Genomic DNA, 23,866 nt, shown 5'->3' on the forward strand with positions numbered 1-23,866 from the left:
GTCCATTTTACTGATGAGGAAACAAGTTCGAGTAAGTGCTCAGGTCTCACATCACTAGAGCCTTTAATAAAAGTGTGATTATGTTCCCTAGCAGATATCATTTTGCCCTAATTATGTACTCTACAACTTCAAAAACACTATGGATTTGAATATTTCAAGAAGATAATTTAAATAGTCTATCAAAACCAGGCTCTTGGACAGTGCTGTATAATTTTATATAATATTCTTTGATTCCATGTTATAAATATAGAGGGAATTCCATTCCTTTAGTCTTAATGTAAAGTTATATGGTAAAAAAATTTTTTTTTTAAATTAATGCTGCTTATTCTGGTCAGCCTTCTTAAATAGCCCAATTTTCCTCCACCAATATTGTCAAGGAACGCTTATCATTTTAGGAGGACTGGCCTGGTAAAATCAACATATTTAATCTTCATGTGTAATAGTTGGCCGAATGCCAATAGGATCAAAAAGGCAGGTCTGAGCAAGGGAGAAAATAAGCAAGCATAGACGAGCATGAGGGTAAAATACCCCTTAAACAGATGCAGTAAAAAGTGTGTTCTGTTCTGTAGGGAATGAACAATTTTAAGGAATTGAACAAGTCGTTCATTGTTTCTCTCACTTACCTGATCGTGACCTTGGACACAATCTTAATTTCTCTGTCTTAGCTTGTTTGAAAAAGAAGAGGAATTCTGCCTCACCAGGTTGTTGGAGGCTTAGCTGAACTGGTATACATAGGGCACATTGCACAAGGTTTGGCATATAGCAAGAGAGCAATAAATTGTAATAATTATAATTATCGTTATATTAGATAATAGCAATATTTTAAAGATTAATCAAGTAATTATTCATGATTAGTGCTGGAGTGTTGAAAATGGAGGCTAGTTTCTTACCTTTGATAATATTTTATTTAGGATGCCATTGTTATCATGAGATTGGGAGGAAGATACTGGCCAGAATGTACAAAGTGCTCGTGGCAAACCCAATCACATGGCAAAATGAATGAGACAACTACAGTTGATCTGGACAATATCAATTCACTCCCCTAAGGAACTTGACCACACAGATAACACTGAAGAAACTAGAATTCCGTTGGTATTGGGGAAATAGCTGTTGGGTAGCCCACCAAGGATGTCTACTGCAGCTGTCCCTATATCTTTTCTCACTTCCGCATCTTCCTTCCCCTCTCTAGTCCACTCCAATCTAACATCTGTCCCTCTTGTTCTTCAAGTCGCTTCTTAAAGTGACCATTGTCTCCAACATTCCCAAATGTAATCAACATTTTTTTAGTTCTCATCTTATTTGACCCCAGTAACACACAACACAGTTGATTGCTGCCTCCTGGAAATGCTCTTTTCTTGGTTTACGTAATGCAAAACTTTACTGATTTTCTTACCTAGGACCTCCTTTCCTCCCTGTAATGACCCTTTCTCTCCCACTTGCCCTGATGTGACTCAGAACTTGCATTTTGTTCTCGCTACCCTCTGTACACCAGTAACTCCTAAATTATATCTTTAGCTCACACTTCCAGACCTATGTGTTGAATTGCTTACTTGACTTATTCAGTTGATTATCTCACTGGCATCACAAACTTAACAATTCCAGAACTGAAGTTTTTATTTTTTCCCAAGATTGTTTCTCCTCCATAATCACATCATTTTAATAAATGATACTATTAGTCCCCACTGACCCACTCATTTACTAAGGCCAAAAATCTGGGCACATCTTGACATATTTTTTCTCCTATTCCCACATTTAATATATTACTAAGAATCTGTGATTCTATCCTCAAAATACCCTAAATTTACCCATTACTCTCCCTTTTCACTGCCAACACTCCAGTCCAAGCTATCCCAACTCTCACCTAGGCTAATACAATTGTCTCCTAACAATGTCTATCTTCTTCCACTCTTACCCCAATAAAATTCAATGTCCCTATTGTAACTAATGTTATCTTTTAAAGATAAAAATGAAATGGTGTCACTCTCCTATTTAAAATTCATCTGTGACCTCCCATTATACTAAAATAAGATTCAAACAACTCAGTATGGCCCACAAGGCTTGTGGGTGTGGATGTGGCCCATCCATGTCAATCTCTTCACTCTCATCTCATGCCCTGCTTGTCCTGACTAACTATTCTATGGCCATCTTGGCCTTTTAGTTTCTTGAACACTCTTTCCCAACTCAAGACCTTCATCATGCTCTTCCTCAGATGGCCTGTATTGTTGTTCATACACATCCTATCTTCCACACATGAACTACACAAATTCTTTGTCTTTCTAATGCCTAGTCATCTTTCAGAAAGGCTTTGTAGGATTATCTCAACTAAAGGCAGTGACCTGATGTTCTTTCTTATAGCACCTTATTTTTTTCATTCATAGTCCATATCATGTTCTATAGTTTTAACTTCTATTTTAATTTTACAAACAAACGACAAAGGTGTAATTATTAAAATTTATTGCATACTTTTGCTGCCTGGTAGATGTTATTTGTAATTTAGAGTATTTGTTAATTTACCTACATGTATATGTTTTTTACTAGATGCTTGGAATCCATCTCCCATTCTAGAAACTACTATAAGCAAATACAAATATACAAAACAAGTATGAAAATTTGCTTTAAAACTTGGGGGAACTAATTTAATTCTAAAATTTGTGCATATGACGATGGGATTCTAACTACTATTTTAACTTAGCAAATTTTAGTCCTTGCTAAAAGTGACTTTATTCCTGCACAATGTTAGATCCAAGAAAGGAAAGGAAATATAAATTCAGTAACATCAAGCTTCAAAATTTACTATCAATAATAAGTGAGAAATCTCTAATCCGATGAAATCTAGTTTATTATGAGATATATATATATATCAATAATTTATCTATATGTCCTTACGGACTCTTTCTTGTCCTTGATTTTAACTTACTAGAATGCTTCTATTGCTCCGTGTCAATTATTTTGAGGGAAAAAGTTCCAGTAACATTTTGTCTTTAACATTTCAAATAGGAAATCCCCATTAGTGTAATAAATAATATACTTGTCAGGGAACTGGCAAGCCATCTTAATCAGGAAACTTCCTGGCTGACAATCACACAAAGTTAGGGCCACAAAGCATATCTCAAAGGTTTCAGCACTTGGGTTTTCCTAAATACTTCTTTTAAGTTCTTTCTGAACAACTTTCACAAAGATCAAAACATACTAATTTCATCATTGCTGCCCAGAATCATAAAAGAAACTTATAAAAGTGTATGGACACCTTTCCTAACTTATAAACAACAAAATGTTTCGTGGCTTTATTGAAGAGAGTCAATATGATAAAAGAATTTCCTTATTTATAAAATGGAAAGATTGAAGATGATAGCTCAGATACCTTCAAACTCTAAAAATTCTGTTTGTTTTAATCTTAGACTAAATAAATAGTACATACTTTCCTCTTCTCATAAGGTAAGGTATACTATCTATGTCTCACTATTTCTATATTTTTACTGTATGTTTATTAATGTGCAATGTATTGAACTTGTATACTGAAGATCTGAGTTCATTCTTGCCTTTCTGAGAAGTAGAAATACAAAAGAGTAACTCATTACAACTATCTAGTTTGAATAAACAGCTAATTTGGAGGATTTTCTGCCACTCATTTACTCTCTCTTTCTATACCCTTCTCTTCTATTAAACACATATACACACCACTACCACCTCCACCACCATAACCACCATCACCACCACCACCATAACCACCATCACCACCACCACCATCACCACCAACCACCACCACCACCACAACCACCAGCACCAGCAGCAGTACCACCACCACCTCACTATCACCAAGATGTTTGTTATAGTTATAACTATTTCTAACATGTTGAGGGCAACAGAGAACATCCTCAGGAACCACTGAGTAGAAAAAGCTTCCCTAGAATCTATTTCAGGTGTCTCCCCTAGTGCTGCTGCACTGTGATTCTTGTTCACAGTCCTTAGAAATAAACATATTAAAAAGCAGCAGTGATGACAGAGATAGAGGTTAGGCATCAGCCCCGTACTTCTCATAATGAATCCAGCTACTACTGCCTCTGAATGTCCAACCTGCCATCAACAGAGAACAATGCTGAGCCCACATTTGGTGCCCTTTCTCAAGGAGACTATCCACGTAATGGCAAGTTGTTTACCCGGAGACCCTTCTACCCTGAAAAGGCCTGTGATTGAATCAGATAGGAATAGACTTTCTGGGTAGGCATTGCCTTTACTGCTCACAACATCTCCGCCAGCGTCACTATCCATGAGCTCGTTCTACCTGCACAGGACCTCAGGACAGCAGACCAGGCCTGAGAGTAGGCCCATGGCAACGGGATACAGCAGTCGTATCATGTTCACGAAAATGTGGATCCAAGCAATGATGGGTGGAGGGTTACGGACATGGAGATTCGTTGTCTCCATACCTCTGCAAGGAAGGCCTTAGGGCTCCAGATGCCCAGGTGCTGACAGCCCCCTTGGGAATTGCCTCAGCTGCAGAGAAGCGCACTCCCTGGGGCGGTGCACACCCAGCGACTGATCCAAGCACGAGGAAAAAGTTCCCGGTGAGTCAGGACTCTTTTAGCTCCAGAGCTCAATCAAGATGGCCATGTCCAACATCACATATGCACCACAGGTCAATGCCCTGCCCAAACTTACTTCCTTGCCTTTTCTCCCATGGGCGCTCCTCCCAAGGGCACTGCCTAGTAAATATCTATTCTCTAAGCTCCACTTACAGAAGGCTGCTAGAGTAGTCAAGTTCATAGAAAGTAGAATGGTAGTTGCCAGGAGCTGGGAGGCGAGGGGAATGATGAGTTCATGTTTAATGGGTCAGAGTTTCACCTGGGAAAAATAAAAAAGTTCTGAAGAGGAATGATGGTGATGATTCCTCAACACCATCAGTGTACTTAACGCCATAGAATTGTACATTTTTTAAAATGTTTTAAAAAGGTAAATGTTATGTGGTGTATATTTTACCACAAGAAAAGTGAGAGACAGTGAATACCTTACGTGAAGGGGGAAATTGGGAACCTCTTTGAAATTAATGCTCTTTCTCTATTGCGGAAGGCATGGGAACCAAGATGAGTTGATTTGCAAGGAGCGGTGGAGCAACGCTGGCCATGGGAAGCTGAGATGCAGGGGGTCTGGGAGGTTAGACTGAAGAACTTGCAGCAGCTGCCATCCTGAACAGCGGGATAGCCGAGCCCAAAGGCCCCGACGATTACCTTTATGCTGAAATGCAAACAAACGGGCACGTTAGGTCTCTTCCAAAGGCTTCTGTCTCTGCCTCCCAGTAGCTTTTCATGGACGCGTGAATCTCTTGGGAAATTACTGGAGAAATGGCCAATGGAAGGATTTGGATTTGGACTGGGCCTGCTGTCCGTGCACCAGTTTCTCTGCGGGCTAAGACAAAGGGTCATTAGATTTGGGATGACTTCCCCCAGTTCATAGGAGGAACACTGGCAAGTCGCTGAGAGTCAGAGGAGATCAATAGGACACAAGACTCAGCGCAACTTGCTGGCACTGCAGCCATAGTAACAACCTTGGCAAACCCTCCACGCAGATAGCAACAAGCCACTTCAAAATCACTGGGAGCGGAGCCAAGAGAGGGAACACTGAGACAAGGACTTTGTAAATCTTAAGGATAAACTCCCTGCATGTGAAAAACAAAGAACAACTTCCAAAGCGTTTCCTTTGATTTCTTCTGATCTCCCTTAATTTAAGAAGCCAGGCCCTAAAGTCTGGGGCTCAGGCCCAGTCTTTCAAAGGGAAGGACAAATTGCCCCAAAGTCCTTAACACGCAGGCAGGTCCATAAAAAACGTTAGATCTGCCTGGAAAGACCTGTTCTGAACAAAGGATAATATTCAAGAATCTTAGGGATCAAAAGTAACATTAATTCTGGCAAACCAGAATGTAAGTAGAGAAATTATTTTGATTACCGAAGGATATGGAGAAGAAAGCAGCTGACGTTGCGGGGCTGTGATAATTGCTGGCCACAGAGGGCCAAAGATGTTTTCCTGACGTGCTATCTCCTTTCCCTGAGTGTGCAACTGCAAGAGATTTATTGCACTTCCAGGGAAGAAAAGAGCCTTCGGAAGGTTAAAGAGCAGGACCCAAACAATTGGGTGTGCCCAAAGGGAGCCTCTAGAACCACCATGTATCACAATAGCAAATATGAAATAGCATCAAGATGAGATGGGAGTCTATCAAATTACATAACAAGAGTGTTGCAGAAACTGGGAATAACCCCATACATCACTTATACCCCCTTAGCTCCCTGGTTTGACCAGTCGAAAATAGAGACGCACATTAAATCTATCTTTCAGTAATCCGTAGCCACTGGTGTAGCAAATACATTCTTTTAGGTCCCTGTTTCCTTTGGTCACCAGTCTGGTTTGCCTTCATTCGGACAGAATTGTATCTTTATTGTCCTACTATTAGGCATAAGCTCTCTCTAACACTAGTAAAAGTAGGAATTACTTTATCCTAAAGATTATTTAACCATCTTTACTATTTTTTACATTCATAAAACCAAGGTTTTGAGCTGACACATTTTCCTCTTTCTTTCTTACCCTGAACACACTTAGGTGAACACACACACAATAGCCCTAACACATACATATTCCCATGTAGCTTTATAAAATTATATGTTAAACTCCTGGGCTCACCCCACATATCACCATTAAGTTATTTAAGCAATTAGAGGATGGACAGATAGGAATGACTTCAGAGCATTAAAGCAATAGCCAGTCTTGCTATTCAAAGTGTGGTCGAAGGCCTAGCAGCATCAAGCATCACCTCGGACATTGCTAGAAATGCAAAATCTCATTTCCCTCCCTCCCGACCCCACCAACTTATGTTTAACAGATCCATTCTTTAACAAGATGCCTCAGGTGATTCTGTGGGTAAAGTTTGAGAAATACTGCTCTAGACTAGTGGTTCTCGAAGTGTGGGCTCCATACCAACTGCAACATTATTCCTGGAAACCTGTTTAAAATGCAAAATTTGGTGTGTGGAGAGGCAGGCGAGGGTAAAGGGGGGGATACATGGTGACAAATGGAAAGTTGACTTGGGGTGGTGAACACATAATACAATATACAGGTGATATATTATAGAACTGTACTCCTGAAGTCCATATGATTTTATTAACCAGTGTCATCCTGATTAATTTTTTAAAAAGCTAAATTTTAGGTCCCACCCCAGACCTACACATCAGAAACTCTTCCTCTGAGACCCAATAATCTGTGTTTTCCCAGGTTGGGAACTGGTGGCAGCTGCTACCATTATCATTACCATAATCGCAGCAATGACTGCTCATCTAAGGGTAGTGACATTGACAACTGCAGGGCAGAAGTCCATAAACCTCAGAAAGGGACCCTACAGGGTTTGTATCTGCATAGCTCTCTAAACTCATCTGTGCCACTCTGAACAGATCACTAAGGTCCGGCCACAAAGCCCTTCCTGGCCTTCAGGGCTCCTGACTCACTGTGTCCTCCTTCTGTAAGGCCTTTATTCTCTTCTTAGCCTGGCCGACTCTTTGTTATTCTTTAGGGCCCGTCAACAATGTCACCTCTTTATAGAGAAACCTTCTCAGACTCATCTTATCAAAATTTGTTCTCTTCTTTCTGTGTCCGAACGTTGCTTCCCTCACAGAGCACGTCACAATTCACAATTACAGTATGTGTTCATTTATTTGTTTACCATCTATTGCCCCACTGGACATTAAGCTCCATGATGCAGGGCCCACCTCTCTCTTGGTCACCACTTTGTGCCTAAGAGTATTTTCTGTATAGCAGTCCTTAATGGGTATTTCCCAGATAAATGACTAAATAGGACATAGAATGGAAAAGATAACAGACTCAGATAAGTAGTTGGAGCCTTACCATTGTTAGCGGTGGTACCACTAAGACTCATTCTTTCTGTGATCATAGTGGGTGAAAGAAATGGTCTTTTCACACTGAATAAAAAAAAAACCAAACAAACAAAAAAAAAAAACCAATGTGTGAGTTACCCATAATGTTTGTTAAATTGTTAGGTATCACTAAGACTCATTCTTTCTGTAGTCATGATGGGTAAAAGAAATGGTCTTTTCATATTGAATCAAAAAAAAATGTGTGAGTTGCCCATGTTTCATAATTTTCAACATTAGAAGTTCCTAAGTACTGGATGTTTTCTCTAGGAAACTTAGGATTTTGTCATTTTAAAAATTATGTTATACAAGTCGAGTAACTTTTCTGAAAAGGAATGAAGCCAAAACATAAAATAGAAATGTTTAATTCCCTTTTGAATGTGTGTTGAATTCAATACAAATTGATAAAGCATTTTTCTAGGTCAAAGGAACCAATGTTACATTTAGAAGGCAATTGACTGCAAAAAATATAATCTACACTATACTTTATTTTCAAAAAGAAACTCAAGACCTTTTCTATGTTTAATTATTGTAATAAAGATGTCTTCTTTACAGACAAAGACACCACAACAGAATAATGGCACAATAAAGGGATTTTGGTTGTTCTTTTCTCTTTGTAATATCTTCATATAGCAGTAAAAAATAAACTCTTTAATAAATAAATATATAATAAATATTTGCAAATTGAGAATGTATAAATAGGTCCATCCTTTAAAAAATGTTCCCTCTTGGTGTGGCATGTTTCATGGTCCACATTTCACCCAGGTTTTTTACACAGAATGCCATAACCTGCAAAATCCTTCGAGGTCCTTAACATACATGTAGCAGTAATCCTGGCCAGCTGTGTCAGTCCATGTCTTCAACATGAAGGATCTATTTTAATGTAACTTTTAAAGTAAACATATTCCAGAGAGGCGAAGCACCAGAGCAGCAAACTAGGTGGGGTTCCCATTATCCACAGTTTAACAGATTTTCAGCTTCAGTCGACTAGGAAGGACTGAGCCAGTGTACATGAGGGAACCTAATCCACTTATAAAGAGAGATATTGATCTATATCAAGTCAACATTTTTTGTTTGTTTGTTTTCCATATTCTTTCCAAATCCAGTTTCCCAGTGGAAAATAGGCTCTGTAACATTCTGAATGTCTTCCTGGGTTATTATTCTACTGTGGGAACTGTAATAGGAAAGAACGGTTGTAGTTTGGTTCTTCAGTAAAGACACTGTCACACTTCAAGTGTATATCAGTATGTCCTTATACAATGCGGGAACTCTTTCCGGATCCACTGGTCTAGGCAGGAAATGTGTAAATTTCTGATGTCGTTTAGATCTGGCACCATCTCTTGGAGTTCCGTCTTTGTTAAGTGCCACAAAGTATCTACGGCCCGTGTCTCCGTGTTTATATATGTTGGACGAATAGGTATTATACCAGTTCTCTTCAAATTGTTCCCTAAAGATGCATTCAGAAGTCAGTTTCTCCTAAAAGAGAGAAGATAACTACCATTAGAAAAGAAAAAGAAAAGACATTTGAACCCTAGCTGGTGTGGCTCAGTGAATTGATCACCCGCCTGAGGACTGAAAGGTCGCCTGCTTGATTCCCACTCAGGGCACATACCTAGGTCATGGGTGGGTCCCCTGTTGAGGGTGCATGAGAGGCAACCACACATCAATGTTTCTCTCCTTCTCTCTCCCTCCCTTCCCCACTCTCTAAAAATAAATAAATAAAATATATTTTTTAAAAACATTTGAGGTAAGTTTTTAAGAAAAATCTCAACTCTTTTTGTTAAACTTTTTGCCTATACTTATATCCTTGCCAAGAAAGGAGAAAGATTAAATTGTTTTTATCATACTTTATTTTGCTTTAGTTCTTATGTATCTAGAATTATTTCTCCCAGCAGTTCATTTCAAAGAAAATTCTTTAATGTCAATTCTCAATTTTACTTTCAAATACTATATAAACAATATTCTGGACTTTCTCATGCCCCATTTTATTTCCCTCCTACTACTATTACCACCAAACAAGCCTGTAGTTTATCTTGTTCTATCATTAAACGCCAAAATTCTATGCAGAAAATCTCTACTACATCTTGAAACATTTCAAAATCTTGCTAACATCCAATACCTAAATTAAGGTAATCATGTCAAATCATATATGTTCACTTTTTGAATTTATTAATTGTTTGATGATACATTCCCCATGACTAAATTTGACCTGGACATTATTATAAGGTAAATGTAGTATAAAAGCCCAGTGATTTCTTGTCTCTTCAGAATGGATTCTATGTGATTCTAAGGGTTGGACCACAGTTGATCTTTTTATCCAACACATACACAAAGAAGGAAAATACATGCATTTTTTCTCCATAAATTATAACTCTACTGTTATGATGATTACACAATGTATTTCTCTTTCTTCTGAGCTGACAGAAAGCCTGAAAAGGCAAGATTTGTCCTTACAAAAGACAGATATTAAGTGGATTACCACTTACTGGAATAGTACAGCAAAACAAATTTTTCTCAGTGTATATTGGGAGTCTAACTGTATATTGTGGTCTAGTTGAGATTTTAAGAAAAAGAAGGTACCAGCCAGTGCCATCAGCTATATCATAAAAAATAAATGGTCTTGGTAAATAGTTAGAGACTTTGACTTTAAGAAGTGATTTCATATGTGCAAATGGGTGGGAGAATGGCACCCAATTATACTTTACCAATTTTCTTAAAATTTCATCAGCAATTGTGAACAAATAGAAAATATTTTTATTTTTATGCACAATGCACCTCTGAATGAGCTCATGGCTATTATAATTATCAAGACTGCATCTGTGGTCAAATGAGTGTGGTTACCATTATCTGTTGCATCTTACGGTAATCTAAGATTTCATTCATTCATTTCCTGTATACAAAAATCAGCAAGTGATTTAAACTTAGATACAGAAGATACTGAGTAGAGAAGTTTTACATTCAATGAATGTCAAGGTGAAAAGAGCCTAACATGGCAAAAGGAAAATGCTCTCATTTTCTGTATCTCTGGTAGGAATGATCAAAATACGAGCAAAAATAGAAAGACCTAAGATAATGGCCAGGGGAAAGTAATGAGCTCTGAGCAGTATGGCTTTAGGCTTTAGAAAATAAAACTGAGATACTACGCTATTTCCCAGACACAAAGAAACATATCATGATATAAATGTTTAATTTGTGCATAAGTATGTTTTGCATATTTCTTCTGAAATTCATTATTAGTAGATTTTTTACTTACACAATGGGTAGTCATTATTTTATGAATTACATAACTTTTTAAAAATACGTACTGATCCATAGAGTTCTCCTTTGTCATTCATTCCAAGGTAAAGACCACTGTCCACACCTCTAATACTGACCAGTCCCACTGCCACACTGATGAATTCCAGGATACCTAAATTTATAAACAAAATAATGATTTATGTTTATTAATGAAAATCTTCCCAACAGCAGTAGACCAGTGATATTGCTAAATATAATAATGTGCATGAAAGTCCCTTGTAAACCAACAAGTGCTTTACAATTGTCTTATTATGATGATTCTCCCATTTTATAGATAGGGGAAAAAACTAGAAATAAAAAAATGCTAAGGGTATAATGTTAAGGGTATAAAAACTTAAACCAGACTGACCTGGGTTTGAATTTGGACTATACAAGTCATTTGAACTTCAGTTTCCTCATATGCAAATTGGGTGAAATGCCTCCCTATAGGAGAGAGGTAAGAACTAACACACACTCAGGCATTCAACAAATGGAAGCTATTATTATCATAAATTAGTATATAATAGAGCTGTTCCTCATTGTCTGTGATTTCATTAGTTGATTATAACCCTGTTTTATTAATTATACTTTTGTGGGCTTTTTGTTGTTGTTGTTCCCTGTGAATCAAGTCCATCTTTCTCTAGCTGCAGTCAATATATTTTATATGGGTCTGTTAGTATTTTATAGTTTACAAGAGTCTTCTATTTACATTTTCTATCTGGTCCTCAAAAACATGCCCCTAAACTATGTATAGAGATATTATTATTCCCATTTATATATAAAGTAACTGAGGCTCAGAGAGGTTTACTGACTTGCCTAAGGACTCGACATTTGTAATTAATAGAACCCATAATTGGACTCACACTTCTGAGCACTAATCCAATGTTTCTACTTCAGGACACTGTTTCTTGAAGACATTACAGTAGTTTCAAAACTTTACAGGTTATATAATATGCTGTTTTCTGTCTTGGGATTTTTAAAAGTAAATTTTGTAATTAAAAATAATAAAAGAACTTTATAATTCATTAAGTGTGGTAGCCAAATAGCAAGACTTTAACATGAAAAATGATCTTCTATCAATAAGTTTCTAGAATTATTTTCATTTATCTGAAAGTAAACTAGTGTCAGGAAAACTCTCCATTTAATACACTAAAATATCAAAATAAAAAAAAAATTGAAAACCTTGATGCTTACCTCTGCAACACTCTTTTTCTAACCTTTCAACTAGAGTTTTTGTCTGTTCTTCCCCTTAGACTCTGCGGGGAAAGTATATAGACATACTTTCTGTACTTGGAACTTCCTTCCTCAATAGCTTCCTACCTTCGCCCCTTCATCCCCTCTTAAGCTCTACAAACAGTATAAATGTGCACCATTTAACCGGACCCTTGCTTTTAAGTCATTTCTTGATTTATTGTGCAAGTTTCTCTTTGGGCACGTGATGTTCCCAAGTCCAAGGGAAAGTACAAAATCTAGCTATTTGTTTATACAGAGGGCTCTGTCCTGTCCAGAGCCTAATTCATCTTTTGGCAGAGCCATAGATTCTTAAGCTCTAAATGTAGATTCCTAAGAGTGCAAAGGAGCTCTTTCAAACTATTAGAAGACCATGTAGAACACTAGGGCTAGCAAGGATCTTAGAGCAACAATATGCTACAAGATAGTCCATAAGTGGCTTAAAAGAGCCAGTGTCCCTAAGTGAGAGCAGAGAGAAGATAAGACAGAGCGGGAAGACACAGACTCCTTAGGATGGCCATTATCATGCCAAATATAGAGGCAGGGAATAAAGGCAATTAAATTTACTGTCAAGCTCATTAGAAATAAAAATATCGGCCAAATCATGATAGGTAGGATTAGATATCTTAATAGAATTTCATCCAGAATATATTTACAAATGTGTAATTACTTGAAGTTGTATTGAATGTTAAATTCAAACTGAAAAGGATACTGTGGCTCACATGTAACTTAATTCTCTTTAAGTATCTGATTTACATTAAGATGCCCCTGTCTTTCAAAGAACAGGAACTGATTAACTGATTAGGATGTATAATAGAACCAGTTTTCAAATACAATAAAATATGCTTCATTTGCATATAGACCAATTATATAAGAGATCTTATAAAGTATTTATTTATCTTGCAAAACTAAAATCACCTACACTTTAATTCTTATCTTAAGATAATGCTATCTTGTTAAAAATATATATAGTTGTAGAAAGACAAACATTACATATAATCTTAGAATAATTATATTTAATATTTCAACTTTATTAAATAACACCTAAAACTTCATACATAACCAGGCATAAATAATTTTGCAATGGTTGATAGGGTTGACGGGAAAAGGGTTATGTGTTTTTATGTTCCTCTTAAAGATTTTAGCCACACTTTTTAATTCTGATCCTTTTTCTCCTCAAGGAAATAGTATACCACATAGTAATTTGTAATCATTTGATTCTTAAATGAGATTTGACAAGTCTCTCTTATTTATAATATGAGGTGGCAACTCAGCTAATTCCTTCACAAAGAGTAGACATGAAAAACTTTCCTTGAGAGGTAATCACAGATTTTAGATAGATTTTCTAATGCCCAGTGTCCCATAAAAAGACTTGGAGGTACTTTGTCTTTCTGGTATCATTTTCAAAGCCAGCCTTTTTAAAAATCATAATAAACAGGTGAGTCAACCCACAATGCAACCACATCAGACAAATCTATGGAGAAGAGGGGAGAATAAAGGAAAAGCCTTTAAAGAAATATGTTTGATCTCAGGCTAAGCTTTTTTTTTTTTTTTTTTTTAAGTAATGACTCCATGTTTATGTATTAGGTAAAGTCTTCTTACTGTACTACTGTGCAGAGAAACTCTATTATAAATATAGAGCTAACTCTGATAGGAAATTATTTTAACCTCACAGGGACCTTTCAGTCTATTGATGTGGTTTTGAAATTTTAAAATCCAGGATTCTGACCTTTTTATTTAATGATGGCCAAATCAGCATAAATTATCAAACATGTTAATTAACTCCAACGTTTGAAAGAGCCAGTCTTAACTTTTTCAAAAATCTTTTGATGACACAGAAATGAACATAAAAAATAGAAAAATAATTTCATAATTAGTCATTGAAACACTAGTAAAGAAGGCAGCTAGAGAAAGAAGCATGTAATGTTACACAAGCTAAATATAAACTCCTCACCTACACTGCTTTGTAGTAAGTGACGATGACTAAGCTGTCAGAGGCCACTCGACTGCACTGTAATGCATTGTAGAGTCTTCTCATTCCTTTAGACCACCAGACGAATCTGGGTTAGCTCCTCTTTGTGTAACAGTAAATATTTTGCTCTGATATGTAGCCTCCCGCCATAGAATGCCAAACCATCACAAAATCAGTCTAAGTCATATTTTGGCAATTACTAAAACATTATACAAAATTTTAGCAAAAAACTTCTAGTAACATAGTGATTCTGACATGCCATCTTCATTTCTTAAGGAATGGATTTAAATACCAGTTTAACGAGTGTTATCAAGTCTACAGTATTTATTAATCTCTTCTCATAGGGTAAGTCTTAGAAAGGGACACAAAGTGGAAGGAGCAACCCTGTGGTTGGGGAGATTACAGTTGAATTCCAAGTGTCTTAAAAGCAGAATTGCCAAGGCTACCCTACATATCGCAGGGGGAAGCCTGAATATTATCTAAGTTTAACTTCCACCCGATCTACTTATAAGCCTTCATGCATTTGTGTCCATTTCTAAACCTTCTGGTAGCTGGAGGATTTTTCTGTCATGAATGAAGCGCAATCATTCTTTACCGCAAGACAACTGAGCCACCTGGTGTCAGCAAAGTTCTTTAGAATCAGAATCTCAGCCTCTCCGATTTAGAAACCACTTTCCGAAAGTGACCCCAAGGTTGGCCAGTAGGTCATGACACTCTTGACTCATAGTCAATGAGAATTCGGAAGAGATCAGTGGAAGCTGCAAACATATGGGTTTTACAGAGCTAATTTTCTAAGCCTTTGAGTGCTACCAAATGACCACCACATGCTCATCCCTACATCTAGAGCGACAAACGCCACTCAACCCAAGAATTACCCTCCGCCACAGTTTTAATGAGGACTACAAGCCAAAGAGGGAATGAGACTAAAACAAGGAGATGAGGACAAGATAAGAGAAGGCCATTTAGAGATGAGATTCTCAAAGAATCCCCCAGCTCGAGGAAGGGACAGGAAACCTGACACCGTGTTTGGTCCTTTCACATTGCTGCTGACAAGTAAATGGTATTAAAAAAAAAAAAAAAAAAAAAAAGCGAGCCTCACCAATGATGCCCCAAGTTTGATAAAAATCCTTTGAGAGTGCTAGGCAGTTAACTGCTATGTGATGAAAAACTACCACAATGGGGGAGAGTTACTGGGATGTTGGAGCATCTTAAAGTGATCGCCTAATTTAACCCTATCATTGCACAGTCAAGAAAACTAAGGCTCGGACTGCAGAGAGCATGGGCTAATGACACAGCTAGTTAGCAGTTAGAGACCTTACGACTCCCCAGTCCAGTGTCTTAACAATCATTCGCTTGTTTCTTTCCTTTAACCCCTTCTGCTCCGAGGCACTGCTGGAGGTATTCTTAAACCTGTCCCTGGGTGTTCCCACCCATATCTTCTTTCGGTTCCCCATTTCCTCTTACGTGCGGTCAACACCAAGATCTTTGCTTTCGGGTTTCACAATTTCTAGAGGAGCTTGGCTGAGGGACTGAGCATGCTCAGTAGCCAGGTAGACTTTTTTTTTTTCCTTTCTCTCACACCCAAATAGAACTTTATGAGCTTGAGGACTGCTGCCAGGTGGCCAGGTGAGCCTGACAGTGGCGACGGTGCCCACAGAAAGTTAATCTGTTACCTCTTTAGGTGAACACACAGTTCTCTAGGTGGACATGTAAACTCTCGCATCCTTGTATGGACAAGAGTGAGCCTCTGAGCAAGTAGCCCTGAATGCATAATCAACTGTATAACTGTGGGGTATGTTTAAAAAAGCAGAATACTTCCTGTTATTAATTTTTGTTAATTGAAAAAAAAGGTAGACAGCCTTGGGGAAAACGTGAGAGGAAGTAGGAGGAAATAATATGTGTATTTAAAAAACAAAAACAAAACAAACAAACAAATAAACAAACTGCCCAGTAAGTAGTTCGAGGAAGATCCCAGACTGCAGGAAGAGCTGGGAAGCGAAGTGCACGCGGCGCCCCGACCCTTTCTCCTCCCGCCCCCCGCGTCCGGGGGCCCAGTGAGAGGACAAGTCCCGGGGTTCGCTGCACTGGCTCCCTTCAGCCTCAGCCCGCACCTCGCCCTGGAAGGGTCCCGGGGCTCGGGCTGAGCGCAGCCCTGTCTTCCTGAGCCGGCGAGGAGGGGGGCGGGCGGGATGGAGGAGAGGAGCCAGGGTGGGGGAGCGGGTACCTACCGAAGAGGCTGTGGTCCTGCCGCGTGCCCTGCACGGTGCCGTCGGGCAGGATCTGCAGGTGGAAGCCGGTGCGGCAGTAGAGCTGCCGGCGGCGCAGGATGCCGTGCAGGTGCGCCAGCTCCGCCGCCCCGGGCCCGCCGCGGGCTCCGCGCTCCGCCGCGCCCCGGCGCTCGCCCAGCAGCGGCGGCCGCTCCCCGGCAGGAGGCAGCAGGAAGTGCGAGCCCACCTGCTGGCCCAAGCCCTCCAGGCCGCCCAGGAAGCCCCCGACTTCGGTCAAGGGAGCCATGGTGCGGCCAGAGGGAGAGGCGGAGTGTCCGGAAAACAAAGGGCCCCCAATAAAAAGTGCACCGGGGATGGGGAGGTGAATGGAGAAAAATTATAGCGAAACGAGCGCGCCAAGTGAAGACCCGGTTACTCCCGTGAGGTCGCTGAATGGACTTTGCACTGGGGTGGCCGGGAGGCTTGCACTGTCTCGGAGCGGTCCTCTCTCCTGGGGCAGGTGGGAGCTGGCTGCGCGCTTTGCAGACACATCGACCGCTGCGGCTACGAGCACGGGGCAGGGGGCTGGGGGCTGGGGGCTGGGGCTCCCGCTCCGCGAACTGATCAGATCAGCCCTGTGTACATACACACCGAGTATATAAGCAGATCCTCTTGACATATGCTAATCAAGTCCTTTCATGCGCGCTGGGGAGGTTCTGTTTGAAATCTTAAACCGGCCTCCTCTCAACACGTTTTTGCTCTTCGGAAGTGACCAAAAGGGGCCCTTCACGGTTCTCTATCCGTGCGGTCGCAAAAATCATTCCCACACTTGGCCAAAGCTGGCCAGCGACTTCGGGAAGGCGCAGGCAAGGCCCCTCTTTGCGGTTGTCTTTGGAACAACCTTGATGCCGCTCGGGGGCTGCAGTGCAACCGCCTTTGATGTGAGCTCCTTCGCAGTGATACGGGGCTGGTAAAGGGAGCCCAGCTTGGCGGGTGGATGGAAGAAGGGGAAGTGGGGAGGGAGGGGAGGCTGGGAGGGGGATGGGTAGGGGAGGAAAAGGAGAGAAGAGGAGGAGGATTGGACTCCTTGGGAGCTGCTGGGAGCCTGCAGTGGACAGGTGCAAAGAAAGGTAAGAGAGGGAAAAGGAAAAAAGGGCGTTACCTGAGGCTTAGACCTGCCCAGACACACATGAAAGGAAAATCAAAGCTTTGACAGTTTAACTCGCTAATTTTAAAACACTAATAAAATGTACAAGCATTACTCTTTTCTTTTATCATTTAGATGGGGGATTTTCTTTACATAATCAGGGTTAGGTTAGGAACACACATACCCCCCCTTCCCAGGTTCTCTTTAATGTCTATCGTTACTCAGCACATGATATAACCAAGATTGTCTTGTATCTAATGCATATAAAAGTTTTAAATTGTGTGCTAAAGTCATGAACTTTTAATCAATGTAATATAATAATAGAATACAATCCTGAATCAAGGGATTAAGAGTAAATCCAAATAGGCTGAAAAGACATAGTTTTCATTCTCATATTTGCCCAAATAGAAGATGAATATCTGTAATATAGTCATAAAGGATGAGAGGCCTCTGGGGCCCTGGTCCAATATAAGAACACTTTTCTTTCTTCTTGGATGCATTTCCTTTAAGGTTAGATTTTTGGGGGGTGGGGGGTTCACTTTCCATTATAAAAACAACTGATGGAAAACAGTTTTGATTCTTGATGTGTTTTTGAGACAATGAAAAGTTACTGGTAAAAAAATATTTTTTGAGGATGCCTGTACCTATTTGTAAAATAAAAACTCATTGAAGTGAAAGAGTTGGATACATGTCCATTTGAATTTATGAACTGGTTTTGGACCACTAGTTAAATTCAAGATATTTCCATTAAATTTTTTTTTCAAGAGTAGAAGAATTGAGAATTAATCATTTGGCAGATTTATGATTCCCCTGAGCAAAAACTTTTAGGCAATCACTAAAGATTAGTTTTTCAGTCTTGTTTCATGGTCCATTCAGCAAAAACCTAAACCTGGGAGCACAAAACGATGTGACTGCTTTATTTTATTTGCTCTAAGGGATTTTTTTTTATTTTTTTTTTTTTTGCTAATTAATTGGCAGGTGCTTTAAAGTAGGTAAAGTTACACCTTTTCATCACTGTGGCCCTAAGTACTGACCCTTGTGCAACCAACTTATAAAAGAGTCCTTAAAGCGAGTGATTTACTGTTGATAGATATGAAATAAAACAAAAACACTGGCTAAAAACAATAAATAGATAAATCACTTTAGAAATGTATACTGCTAAGTCTGTTTTGAAGGTTGTCCCAGGTAAATGTCATATTATTTCACCTTTCAAATAACAGCAGTCTGTCTTGTGGTGGGACCCCCAAATCCACCATAATCAAGATTTCAAAGCACATCTGTGTAAACACTATCACATCAGTGTAAAACATCAACCAATGAGCTTTTACTTTGAACCAAATCTTCTTAATTGCAGTGTTAAATCAAAGAAAGTTAGATCAAAGTTGTGTGAATCTCATAGAGGGATCACTAAAATAGCCAGTACATACATTGATCACTTTTAAAGAAGAGATACTTAAAGGTTTAAAACAAAGATCAAGTACCTTTTAATGAGGTTTGTTTCAAGGTCTAAGTTCTGTACAGCATATAATGCTATTAATTATTCCACAATGAATATATAGCATCATCACCTGTTCCTTGAGGTACTAGTTTGGTACAAAATTCACTATTTTAATTCTATAAAATATTTTCCCACACTTAGAGTTTTGCTGTGTGATTTATAGCTCTAAGACTAAGTTTCTTGTATTAATTATATATACAAAAATATAAGGACATTTTACACACAGTCACCAAATACTTTAATAATAAAAAGTACAGCTTTGGCATTTTCAAGTGCATTGCCTTATTTGATCACCACAATGACACTATGAGACAGACACATTCCACTTTATAAGGAAAACAATTGTCTTGGGTTCTCATTCAGGATTCAGTACTACATCCCAGGGCAATGTCCTTAAACTCTCCATATGCCTCTGCTGCCTCTTTTATAAATTAAGTATAATATAACTCCTACCTAGTTCAGTATGCCTAGGGTTGCTAGGAGATTCAAAGGCAAAAATATTTAGGGAAGTGTTTTTAAATATTTCCATGCATATAAGAGGCTAGACACCTTCAGTTGTTGGAAAAAATTTCTGCTTTATCGTTTTACAAATGTAACTTATTTGAAATACAAAATAAATCTTTTTCCCCCCAAACCAAACCTTTAATGTGTAAGTTTTGAATGGTGCTTAATGCCATTTTATAAAGGGCTAGAATAGAAACAAAAAAAAGATAAGGATTTCTTTTGTTTGCACTAGTCATGTGACAGGAAAAGATAACACTAAAGATTTTTTTGCTCATGCTGTGATGATATCATGGGAAGTTAAATAATTTTGAAGAGTGTTTTACAAGAGTGCATTATTCAACTTTTAAGTATACACTGCAATCTAATCAACTCTCCCTATACTTCCTAGAGACCACACTTCCTTTGCTGTTCTACAAATATGTGGTACAATTTCTACTTCCACAAATGTAGTTACAGTTTTCCAGGCTATATAATTTCTGTGTAGCCTTTCAGCAAGCATATTGTCATGAATCTTTATTTTTACACATAAAAAATTTGCCTTTTGATACTTCTACAGGTATTTAACTTGAAAAAAAAGAAAAAGAGCTGATTTAAAAGTCTTGACTTATACTCCCCAATAAAATAAAAGTACATCTGCTCACATTATTTTTATTTGCAATTGCAAAATTATTGGCAACAGCATAAATATCCATACATAGAAAACTGATTGAATATGTTATGATATGTTCACACAGTGGAGCATTATACAGCTGGGAAAAAAATGACAAAGCTCTCTATAAACCAATATGGAGTATTTCCAGGATATATTATTAAGTGAAAAGAGCAAAACATCAGCATAGTTTATGTGTCGTGTGTTACCTTTTCTGTAAGAAAGAAGGAAAATAAAAAAATTCTACCTGTGTGTGCTTTTGTTTTCGCCCCGAAAATAAACATGGGGTGGATAAACCGGAAACTAATGAAGCCGGTTACCTGGGGTGTATGTAAGAAAAAGAGCGCCACTTCTTTGAGAACAACTTTTATAGAGTTTTGACTTTTTAAGAAATCCAAATGTTATATATTTTTTAATTAAAATAAAATAAACAAGAATAAGAGGGAAATGGAATGAAACCAGAGACAAATGAACCTAACTGAATTCACAGAAGGAAATATTGTTTTTAAAAACTAAGTAACTTTCTTTTTAAAAAAATAATAATTTCTTTATTTGTTTGTTTATTTGTTTATTTTTAGAGAGAGGGGAAGGAGAAAGAGAGGGAGAGAAACATCACTGTGTGGTTGCCTATCACTCGCGCCCCCAACTGGGGACCTGACGTGCAACCTAGTCATGTGCCCTGACGGGGAATCGAACCAGCGACACTTGGTTCGCAGGCCGATGCTCAATCCACTGAGCCACACCAGCCAGGTAAAAACTAAGTAACTTTCAAATACAGTTTTCGAACTATATAATTAAGGCCTAAAGACCAAAAGAAACATAAACAAATAGTGAACTTCAGTTACAAAGACTGTTTTTCTCAGTGGTAGGGGTCAGACCAGTGTATTGTAAGATTGAACCAATCAGTAGATATACTGACAATAAAGGGCTATGTATTTCACTGTTAGAGAATGGAGTTACAAACATGAAAAGAGGAAAGATTAGAATTAATATTGTAGTGTTGAGTTAAAGTTGCGGTTATCGGTATTACCAAAAGGGGTGTGTGTGCGTGCGCGCATGCGTCCATGTGTGTGTTTATCTTAGCTCTGTCTACTAAAGAAGCCTAGAAGGAAGGATACACTGGAGACAATTGAACACACTCAGTGCCTAGATCTTTAGTTTCTCAATTCAAATGACCACTAAATTGACTGATGATTGCTGGAAAATATCTGTTTTGGGGATTGAAGCATCTCTTTCTCTTTAAGACTATTTTTTAGAGTAGTTTTAGGTTCACAGCAAATAAGAGAATACAGACTTGCATAGCCTCCCCCATTATCAACATTTCCTACCAGGGTGGCACATTTGTCACAGCTGATGAACCTACACTAACACACCATCACCCAAAGTCCATAGTTTACCTTAGGGGAATGTACAACTCTTAGTGTTGTACATTCCACGATTGTGACAAATATAAAATGACACGTATCCATTTTTATAATATTGTACAGAGTATTTTCACTGCCCTAAAATCCTCAGTGTTCTACCTATTCATCCTTTCCCTCACGCACCCGCTGGCAAACACTGATCTTTGTACTGTCTCCATCGTCGTCGGCAGCCATCCGTCTCAAGAGACGATGGTGTAGCTTCTTAAGAGTCTATCTGCACCGCCGAGAATGGCTGTGCAGTCCGACTCGGGAGTGACACGGTATCTGTCTCCTCCCGTGTTGAATCGACATCTTGCGATGACGCTGGAGTGTCCTCTCCAGTGAAGCTGAAGCTACAGAGCCTGGGCAGGGTGATATGGAGGGTCTGCTGTTGCCCATGCAGCAGACCCCCCCTCTCTTCGCAGCTGAAGGGTCCAAGGGAAAGACGGAGTCAATACAGCTTGGCTTCAGGTGCGCCGCAGGAGTTGCCGGTGTTGACTGCAACGTCAAACCGCCTTAGGGACTCCGGCTCCGGATTTTCTGTCGGGGTTTACTCCCTTAGCCTTTCCCCTGAAGAGGTATGCCGCAAGGCAGCGGAGGTTTTTTGGAATCAGAAAACTATGTCTCCATAGTTTTGCCTTTTTCAGAATGTCATATAGTTGGAATAATACAGTGTATTGCTTTTCCAGATTGCTTTCTTTCACTTAGTAATATTCATTTCAGTTTTCTCCATGCTTGTCTATGGCTTAAAAACTCATGACTTTTTAGCACTGAATAGTATTCTGTCTGGATTTGCCACCGTGTATTTATTCATCTACTGAAGGACATATTGATTTCATCTGAGTTTTAGTAATTATGAACAAAACTGCTCAATAACCATGTGCAGGTTTTCATGTGGATATAGTTTTCAGCTCTTCTGAGTAAATACTAAGCAGTGTGATTGCTGGGTTGTATGGTAAGTGTATGTGTAGTTTTGGAAGAAACTGCCAAATTGTCTTCTAAAGTACACTCCCACCAGCAAGGAATGAGAGTTCCCATGGCTCCACCTTCTCACCAGCATCTGGTGTTGTGCATTTTTGGTGTTACGGTGTTGTGGGTGTTGGTGATACTAATATGTGTGGAGTAGTATCTCTTTGTTTTTTTAATTTGTGATTCCCTAATGACATATGATGTGGGGCATCTTCTCATTTGCTTACTTGCCACCTAGATATCTTCTTTGGTGAGGCATCTGTAAAGATTTTTAGCCCATGCTTTAATTGGGTTGTTTACTTTCTTTTTTCTGAATTTTGAGTTAGTTGCATATTTTGGATAACAGTCCATTATCAGATGTGTCTTCTGCAATTTTTTTCCCCCAGTCTGTGACTTATCTTCTCATTTGCCCAACATTGTTTTTGGAAGAGCAGAGGGCTTTAATATGAATGAATTCTAGCTTAGCAAATTATCTACAGGGTGGGGCAAAAACAGGTTTACAATTGTGAGTATGTGAATCACAGTTTATTCTTGTATTACTTATTAATTGTATTATTTTCCCATATGAACAACTGTAAACCTACGTTTGCCCCACCGTGTATTTCATGGATCATGCCTTTGGTGCTATATCTAAAAAAACTCATCACCATACCCGAAGTCATCTAGGTGTTCTCCTATGTTATTATCTAGGAGTTTTATAGTTTTAAACCTCATATTTAGATGTATGTTCTGTTTTGGGTTAATGTTTGCGAAGAAGTAAAATCTGTGTCCAGATTCTCTTTTTTTTTTTGCATGTGGATGTCCTGTTGTTACAGCACTATGTACTAAAAGATATCCTACTTTTGCTCCATTGACTTTTGAGACTTCATCAATGATCATAAGTATAGTGGACTATATTTATGTGGAGCTATGTCTAGGGTCTGTATTCTCTTCCACTGATCTATTTGTCTATTCTTTCACCAATGCCACAGTGTCTTGATGCTATAGCTTTATAGTAATTCTTATGCTTAAGTATTGTCAGTCCTCCCAACTTTATTCTCCTTCAGCATTGTGTTGGCTAGTCTGGCTCTTTCACCTGTTCATATAAACATTAGACTCAGG

General features: G+C 38.8%; 1 protein-coding gene across 1 annotated transcript; it reads right to left on the minus strand.

The window, feature by feature from the left end:
* Positions 1 to 8,639: 8,639 nt before the first annotated feature.
* Positions 8,640 to 16,902, minus strand: FGF20 (fibroblast growth factor 20). The gene is made up of 3 exons (XM_090258377.1): positions 16,617 to 16,902; positions 11,216 to 11,319; positions 8,640 to 9,386 (listed from the first exon to the last, which is right to left on the minus strand). Exons 1-3 carry the CDS (start codon positions 16,900 to 16,902, stop codon positions 9,141 to 9,143), a joined length of 636 nt encoding a protein of 211 aa, XP_090114503.1. The 3' UTR covers positions 8,640 to 9,140.
* Between the last annotated feature and the right edge of the window lie 6,964 nt (positions 16,903 to 23,866).

Source organism: Furipterus horrens, unplaced genomic scaffold (genome assembly GCF_987537825.1).
Source record: "Furipterus horrens unplaced genomic scaffold, mFurHor1.1.pri manual_scaffold_12, whole genome shotgun sequence".
Classification (NCBI taxonomy): Eukaryota; Metazoa; Chordata; class Mammalia; order Chiroptera; family Furipteridae; genus Furipterus; species Furipterus horrens.

Bases quoted from the DNA above. Each gene is read 5' to 3' on its own strand.
- FGF20 (XM_090258377.1), bottom strand. From the start codon at position 16,902: ATGGCTCCCTTGACCGAAGTCGGGGGCTTCCTGGGCGGCCTGGAGGGC. The intron at 11,320-16,616 runs GTAGGTACCCGC...TTATAAATTTAG, and splicing joins GCAGGACCACAGCCTCTTCG to GTATCCTGGAATTCATCAGT. The intron at 9,387-11,215 runs GTACGTATTTTT...TCTCTCTTTTAG, and splicing joins AAGGAGAACTCTATGGATCA to GAGAAACTGACTTCTGAATG.